The following is a 13,228-nucleotide window of genomic DNA, read 5'->3' as shown; positions in this document are numbered from 1 at the left end:
ATTAGCGCCTATAAAGTATGCTTACATCAGCGTCCAAACTAAAGGTATACGTATATATAAAGTGGAAGTTGTCATCCAGAACATAATAAATTTAAAAAAAAAGAATAGCATCTGCGCAAATTCGCCCGTGCAGCGGCAAAGAAAATATTAGTTTTTGTTTCTAAACATGCTCATGAAGCAGAACTTTTTTTCCAAATTCAGAGTATGAATCAAGCTTTTGCGAATTGTGGTTAAATGAGCTGAAATAGCCTGGTAGTTGTCGGTGAGCAGCCCGAGACCTAATTCATGGGCAACTCGAGGGGAGGGTCAACATGCTGTGCCAGTGATCCCACGCAGTTGGGAGGAGTGACTCCACACACTCTGGCAAGTATGTTTCTCCTCTGGACATAAAGGAATGTCAAGAGACTATTGCTTCATAATTATAAAATCTTCATTGCATTTGACCACCCGAAACGGCAAGTACAGTTAAACCTGGGTGTAACGATCCTCTCTGTAACACATTCCTGGTTATAACAATTTTTTTTTTTCAATTCCCAATTGCCGGCGCCATTGAAAACCATGTGTTTGCGACTTCTGTGTAACGAAAGCTTTGCGACGGTTAACCTTGATGTAACGAATTCGCTACACTTATAAGCCATTGGTTTTTGCTCTTTTTCTGAAAAATCGTCTTGAGAGATTCACTAATTCGGCGAACTTTGCCCATACCACCGCAAACTACCGTGCGTTTTCCATGTGAGTGAGGTGTCGGTTTACGTGCTACTCCTGTCCGTCGGCGTGTACTAGCTCGTCTCCACTGCATCCGTTGTCTCTGTTCGTCGGTGAACAGTACTGCGCACAGAAAACAAAAAGCTTTTACTTTTCAAGGCAAGCTCTCAATTTTAAATTCCGTCTCCGCCGGCGAGAAAAAAGAATGCCGCTTCTTCCCAGTACAGTATCCCAGCTAGCTCTTTCTCAGCAATTTTGAGTGCGGCAAAGAGCATGAAGTTCGCGAAAAGGCGCCCTTTGAGCATAATTTTTGTCCTTGAAACGGGTTGAGGCTCGAAAAGTGTCAAAAGGCAAAAGTGATACTTAAGTTACGTTTGTGAATACGCGGGTAAGTGACCGTGCTTCTTTGGAGTCCCGTGTAGTGACTACGTGCGCGGGAATTCAGCAGGCGCACATTAGGCAGTTTTTCACTGGAAATAAATCCTTTAAGGGTGAGTTCACCATCACTCATTTCTAGCATTTCGGTTTCGTTTCTGCTTCATTCACGCGAGCCTTAACTCGAAACTTGCATGTAACGAAATCCTGCATGTAACGAAAAATTGCCAATTTTTGTCAACTTCGTTATCTCCAAGTTAGACTGCATGGCTCTCTATTTTTAGTGTTGCTAATCATTATGACAAAATCAAAGCCCCCTTTTTAATAAGAAAAGATGGTTAAAACGAGAAGCTTTCTCCCGTGCAGCATAAGACCGCCCTAAATACAGACTGCTTCGACCGCGTCGGAATGGCGCAATCGGATAGACCGTGGCTCCATGACGCGAGGGACGCAGGTTCGACTCCGGCACGCGAGAAGCATTTTTAAAGCGAATCTTTCTATGTCTCCCTGACTGAGCTCGACATCGCGACAAAACGCACTGCAGGAAAGCCAAGTTTATAAAATAGGTTTCACAAAACGATGATGATGATAAGCGATGGCGCATCAAGCGCTTCAAGAAAAAAAAGCGCTTCCCGTGGTCGGAATCTAACCTGGGTCTCTCGCGATATGAAGCCGACATGAATCCGAACGCGCCATTCCGACACTGTCGAAGCAGTCTGGATTTTGGACTTTGACTCAGGTTACAGAAGACAGATCTCTCTCTTAAGAAATGGGTTTGGATTTTTTCTTGTGAAGCACATTGTGCAAAGTTGGATTTCCTGTAGTGCTTTTTCCGCAACGAACGACGCCATCAGCGAGGCACAGAAAGCTCCGCTGTAATATTAATAATGCGTTACCATTATTATTGACGTTTTCGATGTGAACGGACCCAGTCAGACAGATTGTAATGCTAACACCGAAATGTTTGTAGGAAGGAACAGAGTCTTTTGAAACTATGCCAGATGCCTTCAATCCCGCAGCAGCCGAGAACCTCCTCTCCTCACTTGAAGTCCGCTTTGGCCTTGTCAGCAGGCTCTGTATCGACTTCAACAAATTTGTCGCCGGGAGGAAAGCTGACGGGCTACCTGTGCGGTAGTCAGGGCCACAAGGCAAGGGACTGCCGGGCCGTCTTAACAGTGGCGGAAAAGCGACGGCGCCTTTCAAGAAACCGCTGCTGTTTTAGATGCGGGAGGCAAGGGCACGTGGCGCGCAACTGCCGTACTAGCGCGAAACTCAAGTGTGAGACTTGTTCGAGACAGCACGTAACCGTCCTTTGCGACCTTTGGGAACGATTGGGGACCAGCTGCCAGACTGATAGAGAAGCCGATCGTGAACACTTGCAGAACGAGATCGTAACGTGACAACAACTCCTGCCAGCAGCATTTGTTCCCCGTCGGTGCTGCTCCAAACTGCCACAGTGTGGGCATACGGAGAATGCGGTAGGCCGGTTTCGGTCCGGCTACTCCTCGACACTGGGAGCCAACGAACTTTCGTGCGCAGTGATCTATGTCATCAGCTGGCCCTACCTGGTTCTGAAATGGAAGGCTTGGCCGTATTTACGTTTGGCAGCTCGCACCGCCCGACATCGTACCAGTGCCGGAAGGTGGCGATCACCTTACGCAGCCGCTTCCATTCGTGTCCCGTCACGCTCGATGCTCTTGAAGTGCCAGAGGTCTGCACGGTAGACGGTCCACCCTTGAAAACTGAACTCGGAAATCTGCTTCGCGACCGCAATTTATCTGTTGCCGATGAACCCGAAGAAGGGCACACACAAACGCCGACTATAAGCGTGTTAGTGGGTTCGGACAACTATAAGAAACTCGTTAGAGGGCGCATCGAGCGCTTCAGTGACAGCCTTTGCGCCGTTGACACAGGGTTCGGCTGGGTTCTGCAAGGACAATACTCAGGTACCGATTACACCCTGGTCAGGAGCAGCAGCACTGTGGTCTTGTTTTTGGCCTGTATTGAAAGACAAGGCGAAAGTTGTCCAGGACCGGGACCAAGCGATCCCTCAGAAATGTTGGGGTTCGAAGCCAGAGGGATAACTGACACGCCTGAGAAGACTGAAGTCGAAGACGACGCTGCGTTTGTGAAGTTTCGGAGTGGACTCCACAAAGAAGACGCCCAGCACGTATTGCCGCTTATTATCGAAGCACCAGGCTTAACGTCCAGTACTAACCGGGTTGTAGCGAAAGGAAGACTTGGACGGCAGCTACAAAACTGTGTACATCACCCGAATCTTCCGCGAGAGTACGACGGTGCCATCGGCGAGTACTGCCAGGAAGATCATGCAGAGCGAGTGCTGGAACCCACGGTCCCCGGGGACATAGCTTATTTCCTCCCTGAACACACAGTCGTCAAACGGGAGACAGAGTGCACCATGCCAACGACCGCTGCACCCGATGTACGCCGCCGACGTGCTATAAGCACAAAGAGGAAGCGGTACGTCGACTATGGAGCAGGTGGAAGAAAGAATATCTGCTGCTGCTTCGATCAGCGCATCAAGGCACGTCAACGTTCCCGCCAAAACTTCACGTAGGGGATCTGGTCGTGGTTCAGGATGACAACGTGGCCCCACTGAGCTGGAAGATCGGCCGTGTGGTCCAGTCATTTCCGGGAAGAGATGGCGTCCAGCGCTCCCACGAGATTCTCCTACCTAACGGACAGCGAATCCGACGCGCCATTCAACGACTCTGCCTTTTGGAGTCAACCGCGGCCGCAGGAGGATGTTGATTCTCGATCGCTGGGGAGTGCGCGTGCGCGGTCACTTGGAAGAAGAGAAGAAAGAAGCGCGGGGATTGTACGCGCGCTCGTGCTTAATCGGAAGAAGAAATAAAAGTGAAATGTGTTCCGAACGGTAGAGCGGCGTCGGGTCTTCTCTAGTTAATATTCCTGGTGCAGTGAAACCCGGGAGGAGACCGGCATCGTGTCCTGACCGATGGACAAGCTCCGCCGTCCGCGAGGCGCTCTCCGTGGAGCCGTCACGAGGCTGCTCAAGGCAGCCACCGAGCTCTACGAAAGCCCCTCGCCCTCTCCGCATGACCTGCAAGAGGCCATAGACCAGCTGCGAAGTAAAGAACGCTCACTCAAAGAACTTGATGACAAGATCGGAAAAAGTTAACATCTCCGCTAAGGGCAGCCATGGCCCAGATCTCGCTTCTCTCGTTCTTCTTGGGGCCAGGTAATAAACACGTAATGTATTATATTTTTCAGATACGCGCGTGCACTTACGTTTATTGGTGTTAAGTTCCGAAAGAAGTTAGGTCATAATCCCAATTCGTTTCGCGGAGTGCTACGCGAAATACCAGTAGCCCCCGGCCTCCGCGACGGTCCGACGGTGACTAAGGAAGTTACTGCCACTTTCGCTGCGTTGCCAGGGCTGATACATACGGGAAAACATTAAACGCAAATACATGCTTTAAGTTTCGCTATGTGGAACAACGCGGGAACACCGCACCAGTGACTCCGCGGTAGCTCGTCGTCTCCTGTTTAGGCGGCTTTCGGGCGCGACGTGTCCGCGTATGTGTTGAATCCCATTTAGGCAGTCTTCGCCTACGCCGCGCTCACAGTGCCGGGTCTGTTCAACGACCAAACGCGGGTGAACGTACGAAGCTGTAATTTGCGCAAAGCTTCCGCCACAGAGAACCAGAGTGTCTATGAAGGTACGCAATTTCTCGCTCCACGCGTGGTACATCGAAAGTAGGGGATCAGGCGTTTCGGAGAAAAAAGCGAACTGCGCAGTCCTGTGAGCATCCGAAGGCGCTGGAGGCGGAGGCTCCCTTGCGGCATACGTGCTTCAGCTCCCTAAGGGAGAGCGAGCGCGCATGCTTTGTCGCGGTAGTGGAATGTTCAGCCGGAGAGCCACGGCGCTGACAGGGTGAACGCGATTTCTCACCTCGGTATAACTCTGGGGATACTGAACGAGTTTCGAAGTTCTTCCAAGATGATATTTCAGGAACATAAACTTGATGGTCGCAGGAATTACGAATGGTCCGTGAAGACTGTTTCAGGTTCCCCTTACGTGGTTCATTTCTACATTTTGCCTATGTTTAGCATCAACAAGCTAGACCAAAAAACCGTTTTCCGGGAAGGGGAAATTTCTTGGGATTTTGCATTTTTATGCTTCCGGATGTACCCATTTCTTACATGGAAGTGCCTTGTCGGTGCCATTGATTGCATATATTGCGTATTGTTAGACTCAGTCTCCTAGTTAAGTCTCATACCAGTAGACACAACGTCCTTAGTATTATTTGTATAAAGCTAGGAAATACAAGGAACTACCATGAATATTCTATTTAAAACAATGGGACGAAACAACGATTGCTCCCCGCCTCGCGTAAGCAATGTTGCTTACCTTGGAAATTGGCTTGTTCCGGTATTCAAGAGCCAGATATCCCGTCACCAAGCCGACTGTGTATGAACCAACGTGCGTAAACGGCTTGTAGTAGATCCATTCTAAGGACAAATAAGTTTTTCTGGAAGCATAAATACGAAGCAGATCATTCATTTCGGAACAGCGTAATCAAAGCAAATGAGGAGACAACAAGCGGCAAAAATCTGGAACGCGAGGCTAGTTGACACTTTAGCGCTGCATTGTGTTTCCATGCTGGCAACGTTAAACACCATGCGCTTTAATTTTCTTTACCAAAAACCGGATTTGTACGAAGGAATATATTGCGGCACGAATATGCACGTCGTACAAGATCTTTTTTTTTCAGAATCAAGACTCGACTGTGTACCTTTGGTCATTCGTAGCCATGGTCATTGAATAAGCGACGTCCCAGTAGTAGATCTGCAGCGTGGTCAGCACCGTAAAGGCAACGCTGGACGCAGCAGAGAGCACCATGGCAATTCTTGGATGCCTGCAACGTAGGCCGTTAGCGCATTACACGACAGTATATTCTAGGCTTCTACGCAGTCCTTAGCAATCACTGAGCCACAAGTCACAAAGGCGTTTTCTTACAGTTATTTTTGTCTGCAAATATGAGCGCTCCTTGGCTTTCTTATGGAATGTGGCATGACTTCTTTCTTTCCATGTTTGTGTGCGGCGGGGTTTCTGCAGCGGATAGCAGCTACATTATTTGTTATCATTTTGCTTATGTATTTCGCATACCTCAGTTAGCAATTGTGACTGGGATTTTCAGCTAGGTATACCAAGCAAGCATTCACGGCTTCGCGAATACGAATTCTATCCTCATAGAGCACTTAAAGACATTTTACTGGAAGTTTAATTGTGAAATCAGCAAGGAAAAGTGCCACATGGCAAATAATGAGAGTAGACCTGCATAGTCTCTACAAGCAAACACCAGTGTTCCCGTATATAGCTTACCTGATAAACATCAGTGTCAGAGGAAGCGCTAGAAAAACGAATAGCTGCATGTCAGCGCTGACGTACCACAAATGCTGCAAGCACTGAAATGAAATGATGGAAATCAACACAATAGAAATCCTAATATTTGTCTAGTACGAAAAATATTTCATCGGTACACTTAAGCATGCTTACGAGCTTTGAAGGCGAAAGCGTTGCGATACGTGCCAATGACATCTTAACATCTACATTGTATTTGCACCTCTTTTTTGCAAGAGAATTCTCTATCTCGTCAAAAACGTCCCAAATATTTGCATCTCTTTCTTTCTATTTGTTTCGTTGTCTTTAGGTTTTTAATACTTCAACAAGCAAACTGTAACACGCAACAGCTGCACTAAAACTCTTTCTGCAGAGCTTGGGTGCAACGTTTCTACTCGCGCGCCACGAAGTTGCCGTGTCACGTGGAACGCGCTAAAAGTAAAAGTAATCTATGATTTTTACTTTTTAAATTCATAGTTTTGTGAGCCGGGCACATGAGCCCCTCAAATCTTCAAAGTTTTTGTACTGTTTCATTTCGAAATGTTATGTGGCGCTGCAATGGAGAAGGCTAGTTGTGTGATGTTATTTTATCGAGCAACAGCTACTCGGCCAAAGTTTGCAGGGCACGATTCTAGCGCATCGCACCTCGTTCCTGCAAGCAAGGCTACAATTGCGAATCAAACTATTTACGGCTGAAAAAATGTAGCAATAATAAAACAAAAAAGTTTAGTGGAGATCTTGCACCAACATGAATAAGGAGCAGACATCAAGGCATGTTAATCAGAGCATTGATAAATCCCAGAAGCTTCATCGTCACGGTCAGTTTACTATTGATGCTTAGCTTTAAACGACAAGAATGGTAGTTTGATGGCATTGTCACGTGCGTTATTTTGCCTGTGTATAATTTTCCATGCGCAGCATTATCCTACCATGTCATTCATCGAGTTGAAGTTGTTGGAGTGAACGAACACTGTCCACCATCTTGAAACGCAGCCTTGCACTTCGCTGGCAACAAAGTCTTGGTCCGCTGGCCCATCCACCACCAGCGGCAACAAGAAGGTTCCCATAATTATTCCGATTATTGGTATTGTTAACCTGCGCGGGACATAAAAAAGTCACCTCGTATTATTTCCTCCTCGTCATCATGTTACACCAAGCTTCTAGATTCGCATATAGTGCGCATGCCTACAGGACAGTATTAAGCTCGCATACTTTTATATATTTTTTGACCCAATATTGAAATTTCCAACATACTGAAGCGTCGAATCTCAAAATATTATTCAAACAGCTCTACATTTTTACCCTATATCTGCTAAAGATTTCTTTCGTTTTTTTTGTTGTTTCCACTTAAAACAAACACCCCAGCGATTTTAACAACAATTTATAATGATGCTAGGAACCTAAAGTGAAACTACATCAGCTCGTATAGGTACCAGTAATATTGACGTGTGCAGCATGAATGTTACACTGACGTAAGATGGCAAGTTGTGCTAGTTGGTGCAGTTTCAGAGTCATGATCAAAACAGCGCAAGAAACACATGGACAAAAAGAAAGAAGAAGAACGACGCACAGTGCTGACGTTGTCCCCTCTTCTTTTTGTCCCTGTGTGTTTTGCGCTGTTTTTCATCATGAATCTGAATGTCACACCCCTGGAATATGTTCCAATACACATTGAACAGTACTCGGAACTTTGAACAGAATATCAGTGAATACCCTTACAGGTTGCGCGATAATCGGGTGCTTTCTGGAAGAACCTGAGTGTCATCTCCGCGTCACAAGAGGAGCAGAACAAGCCGTTATTCATGTAACATGCGATGAATGTATTATTTCACTCCTTCAGTGCCCCTCAGCAGGCAGCGGAAACCTCAATGCCAGCTGTGCTTTCTTCCCCATGCCGATAGGCGTTAGAAATCCCGATAACCATATTCTCCGTACCTGATGTACCGCTTGCAGCAACCGATAAGGAAGACGATGAGAAGGTTCTGCTTGTACAGCTTTTGCCGAAAGCCAAGCATGGAAAAGGTCAAAGCGAACCCGCTGAAAAAACAACAAAAGTAATGTACTTACAAACACAGCTATGAAAAGGTTTTGAATAATGTTCACGAGAACTCCACAACACAAGTAGTTTTGTACTCCCTGGCCCGCTTGCCTTATAATCCTGCACTCTTTGATTGCTGTATTTTTTTTTAAATGGCCAGAAAAAAATACGTTTAGGCGCAACTTCAGCGATTGCTCTTAACGGTTTTTCCTTAACAGTTGGTAGTTCAAATTTATTGAAAGTATAAACTATTCTAAATTTGAAATTGTCGAGGTTGCTCCTTCCCTACCCGGACGTTTCGCGGCGAGAGCTACGAACTCAAAAGCGTCGACTAAATATAGGCTTTCGCAAAAATAGTAATGCAAAAGCTTGAAGGCATTATACAAACATTATAGCCACTTTTTCACTGTCCTGGAAATACTAAATACGAGACTTAGCTTGCATTGGATGACAATGTAAGAACGGTAGGGGGGACGTGCGGGAGAATTTTGATATTCAAGATAAATTATGCAAAATGCAAAATATTTCATATGTATGCGAAACTATTTCAAGGCTAAATTTCCGGATAGAAGCATCGACATGTTTCCGATATGGTCAGTACATGTCTTATGGGTCGCATCTTCAATTTACCTCACAATTAAGGGGTCAGTGTTCTTACCTGAGGTACAGGAATGTAGAGACGCTGAGAAAACCATTGGGAACTATTTGGGACACTATCCTGCGACTGACAGCTCCTATCGTGAACAAGTTATCTGTAAGCGGGAAAATATATTTTGATTCAGGAAACTGCGAACACGGAGGACAACGTCCTGAAATGCTAAAAAAATCAAATCAGCAAAAAAATTTCCAAAGCATCCGACAAGCACGTGGGTCCTAAATAATGCCTTGTGGAATACTGATGAATAATGCTGAGGCGAGCATATATGCGCCCGCCGTTGCCTCTGCCATCAAGCTGCTGCGGTATTTCGACTACAGATTGCTACAGTGCTTGATATTTTTTTTGTAGAACGATCTAGCGATAGTAGTGCCTTCTGCGGCGAGCAAATCACGCAGTGCCGCTCCGTGCCGGCGATAACTATACCTTTCGCAGTGATTCCAGACGCGAAAGAAAGAGTGAAAGCGTTTGTGGGCAGTGCTGCAGGGTTCCTTTAAACCACATACGGGGCTGGAGACCTTTCCCAACGTTACTAAGTGTAGGCCCTTTGCCTGCGCCTGTTCTCGCATGGATGTTTAAAGAATAACACTTGTTTCTTTCTTCTTCTCGTGGCCGACACGAACAAATGAAACGTATTTGAGGCGCGTTTTCCGGAAACCTCAGAAAAAAAATTAACGAAGCAGCTCACACTAACGCGTAAGGTAGCGAAGCTGTACGCAACATTCATGACCATCACGACGTTTTAAGTCCACAATTACTGCGCATTTGCTTTTTCGTTGCTGCAACGACCTTTGCTTCATCTTTGTTGGTATAAGAGTTAGCTTCCTTCGTTTTTGTAAGTCATAATTATTGGTCATTAAACGTTGTGTGTGCGTTAGCACGTTTCACCACTCACGGTTGAAGTTTGCGTCGGCTCCCGTTACCGAGGGACGTTCCCGCTGCTGACGAGCGGTATCGGCTCGACGTTTCCGGTACCGCTCACGCACCTTCGCCCGGTTGCGTTGAGCGGATTCGATGGTTTGGGCCCACTGACGTCTCTGGGCAGCATGCTCTGTGGCCACCTTGTCCGTGGTGGCTCTTTGTACACGTTTTTGTTCTCGATCCCCAGCGCGAGTAGCCTCGAGGTGAGCGGCCTCCTCACTGGGCGTGCGAACTACCCGTGGGCGACCCATCCCTTCGCCTCACCCGGCGCACTTCTAAGACGCATGCAAATGACGAACGCACACCCCTATACCGTGAACGGAGCCATCGAGTGACGCAAGCAGTGTGATTGCGATAGCGAAAGTGTTGCCACAATAACACTGAAGTTTCTTTTTTTTTTTGAGGGGGGGGGGGGGGGGAACCTTGTTCAATTTCTCTAAGTGGGTAGGTTTGGCGTATGAAGCGGGCGCCTATATAAGTCCAGATCAGCACTTATGTTTCCAGATAAGTACAGCGAAGAATGCCATTAATGCCGTCAGAAGGCCTACCTTTTCCGCACTGTATGGAACTGCCCGAACATTTGGCAACAAAATAACTACAACACATCAATAGAGTCCTGGGAAGCTGCACTGTCCAGCTCGGACCTCTCCAGTCAGCGAGAACTGCTGGAAAGAGCCAAGCTAGGGGCTTTCGCCACTAGAGTCCTGGAAATAGGATTCTACCCTTAACTCTACCCCCTGCACCTTTGTTGTGAATAAAGTTTACTACTACTACTATTACTAATGCCGGGTTTTAACTGCCAGGCGGTCGCCGCGAGGCACGAGCTCAAGTGTGCGCGCTCACGGGTGCTCTTCTAGGTTTTGTTAACTGTCGGGCGGTCGCCGCGAGGCCTGCGCTCATGTGCGTGCCGCGCTCGGCAATTTCTTGGTATTTTGGTATTTTTAACTGCGGACATGAAAAATTACGATTTGCTAAACAGCTTCGCTCTTAAAAGTGCTCTTACAGGAGAAATCCATCTGCACCATGAAGTAGGCGTGTCCGTAGATGACCCACATGATGAGCAGCACCTTGAGGCCGCCGAGAAAGAGGAGCGGCCTGTTCTGGTCCGTGTTCTCCGTGCGCAGCAGATAGCGCGTGTTGCTCACGGCCGAGAAGTACATGAGCGTGCCCAGGGCCGTGCCGTCTGCGAGTGAAGAAGACAACGTGGCATGATTAGCAGTACATGCATGAGGTGAGAGAAAGAACAGCACAGATGGTCTGACCCAAGCGCGGTGCGAGGAATAGATAGAGGAATGCCAGCAATAAATGGTATACTTGTCCTGCAGAAATCAAAGGCAACATCGCCGCAGTTGGGTATTTGTCAAAAACATGGTCCGTGGACTCCGCTTCCATTCACACAAAAAGCCGAAATAGCTATCGCGCTCGTGATCTAACTTTTTGTTAACATCAGTAGTGGGACGAAGCATCTTGTTTATTATTTCTCTGGCCTAAACACGACATTTGTTCGTATCCAAGTCCCGGCAAATTGTCCAGCTTTGCGCACCTATACGGCCAATCAGATTGCAAAGGCCTGCGAGCGAACTCTGTGGAAAACGAAGCACTATAGTTCAGCAAATCGGTCGGAAAATTGTAAACAAGCTAATCACATTGTTTCGCAACAGACCGTAAGTTGTTTGAGAAACCTGATGGCGAAGTTTTCCTTGATACATAGATTGATATGATGCCTTAGCCTAATGCTGTGAGCCGACAGCACCCTCGAGAAGAGGGTACGTTCGACTACATTCTCTCCATAGAGCGTCGTTGTTTGTAGCATTAGGGAACGCTCTCGTATTTATTCTTGAGCTGGACGCACCAATCCTTGATATCCTTAATATATGTGATTTTCTTTGAGCTGTCGGTGTCATTGGTTAGTTGTTCGCTCAATTTCTTCCAGTCGGTGATCTTGACTACTCCCAAATTTCTTCTGAGTTTGGCTGCTGGGACGGAAATGCTGATAATCGCGTGGTCACTGCCCAGGTTTTCCCCTAAGTACGTCCATGTGACGTCCTCGTCCGTTTTTACTAGAGTTGAGTCTGGGATTGGGTCACTGGCTCGTTCCCCGCCTGCTCTGGTAGGCTGATTCGAATCAGTGAAGATCACTGAGGCAAATTCACACAAACACCTAAAAAATCTCGTCTAGTTCCCTCAAACACACACAGACGCATGCAATAAAGGCGGAAATCATTCCAACTTATTTCATGCAACATGGGCCTGAGCTATCATTTGACCTTCAGGAAACACCACCACAAACACGGTCGCGCTATGGGAAGCAGCTCTGGCTAGCTCCGACTTTGGGATTTAGAAGGACTTAATTCTTCGAGCCCGGAGAGGAGCAGAAGAATTTGGGGTCCTGGAAGGAGGGCACCACCACTAGGACAATCGCGACACCTTCTTTTTTCTTCCCTATTAAACGTCTCTCTCTCTCTCTCTCTCTCTCTCTCTCTCTCTATATATATATATATATATATATATATATATATATATATATATCATCATCATCATCACCAGCCTATCTACTCCCACTGCAGGGCAAAGGCCTCTCCCATTATTCACCAATTACCTCGGTCCTGTGCCAACTGTGACCAATTTATCCCCGCAAACTTCTTGATCTCATCTGCCCATCTAACTTTCTGCCGCCCCCTGCAACGCTTGCCCTCTCTGGGGATCCACTCTGTTACCCTTAATGACCAGCGGTTATCTTCCCTTCGCATTACATGCCCTGCCCACGTCCATTTCTTCTTCTTAATTTCTACTAATATGTCTTTAACACCAGTTTGCTCCCTGACCCACTCCGCTCTCTTCTTGTCCCTTAATGTTACACCTATCATTTTCCGCTCCATTGCCCGCTGAGTCGTTCTCAATTTAAGTTGAACCCTCTTAGTGAGCCTCCAAGTTTCTGCCCCGTAGGTGAGTACCGGTAAGATGCAGCTGTCATACACTTTCTTCTTCAGGGACAATGGTAGGCTGCTATTCATTATCTGATAATGTCTGCCATATGCACCCCACCCCATTCTTATCCTTCTAATTATCTCTGCCTCATGGTTGGGATCTGGGGTCACAACTCTCTCTCTCTCTCTCTCTCTCTCTCTCTCTCTCTCTCTCTCTATAT

General features: G+C 47.0%; 1 protein-coding gene across 1 annotated transcript in view; it reads right to left on the bottom strand.

Annotated features, from left to right (window-relative positions):
• Positions 1–13,228, bottom strand: part of LOC144158351 (nose resistant to fluoxetine protein 6-like) — a 39,975-nt gene that overhangs the window by 10,982 nt on the left and 15,765 nt on the right. Inside the window, exons 6-12 of the mRNA XM_077689199.1 lie at positions 11,084–11,263; positions 9,163–9,256; positions 8,402–8,503; positions 7,396–7,561; positions 6,449–6,531; positions 5,859–5,981; positions 5,474–5,594 (exon numbers count right to left, since the gene is read on the bottom strand). Coding sequence (XP_077545325.1) covers positions 5,474–5,594; positions 5,859–5,981; positions 6,449–6,531; positions 7,396–7,561; positions 8,402–8,503; positions 9,163–9,256; positions 11,084–11,263 — 869 coding nt within the window. The remainder of the gene's footprint in view (positions 1–5,473; positions 5,595–5,858; positions 5,982–6,448; positions 6,532–7,395; positions 7,562–8,401; positions 8,504–9,162; positions 9,257–11,083; positions 11,264–13,228) is intronic.

This window comes from Haemaphysalis longicornis, unplaced genomic scaffold (genome assembly GCF_048455015.1).
Source record: "Haemaphysalis longicornis isolate Haplotype H1 unplaced genomic scaffold, Haemaphysalis longicornis Haplotype H1 scaffold_1, whole genome shotgun sequence".
NCBI lineage: Eukaryota > Metazoa > Arthropoda > Arachnida > Ixodida > Ixodidae > Haemaphysalis > Haemaphysalis longicornis.
The sequence above is the reverse complement of the archived record's forward strand: the minus strand, read 5'-3'. Positions and strand labels throughout refer to the sequence as shown.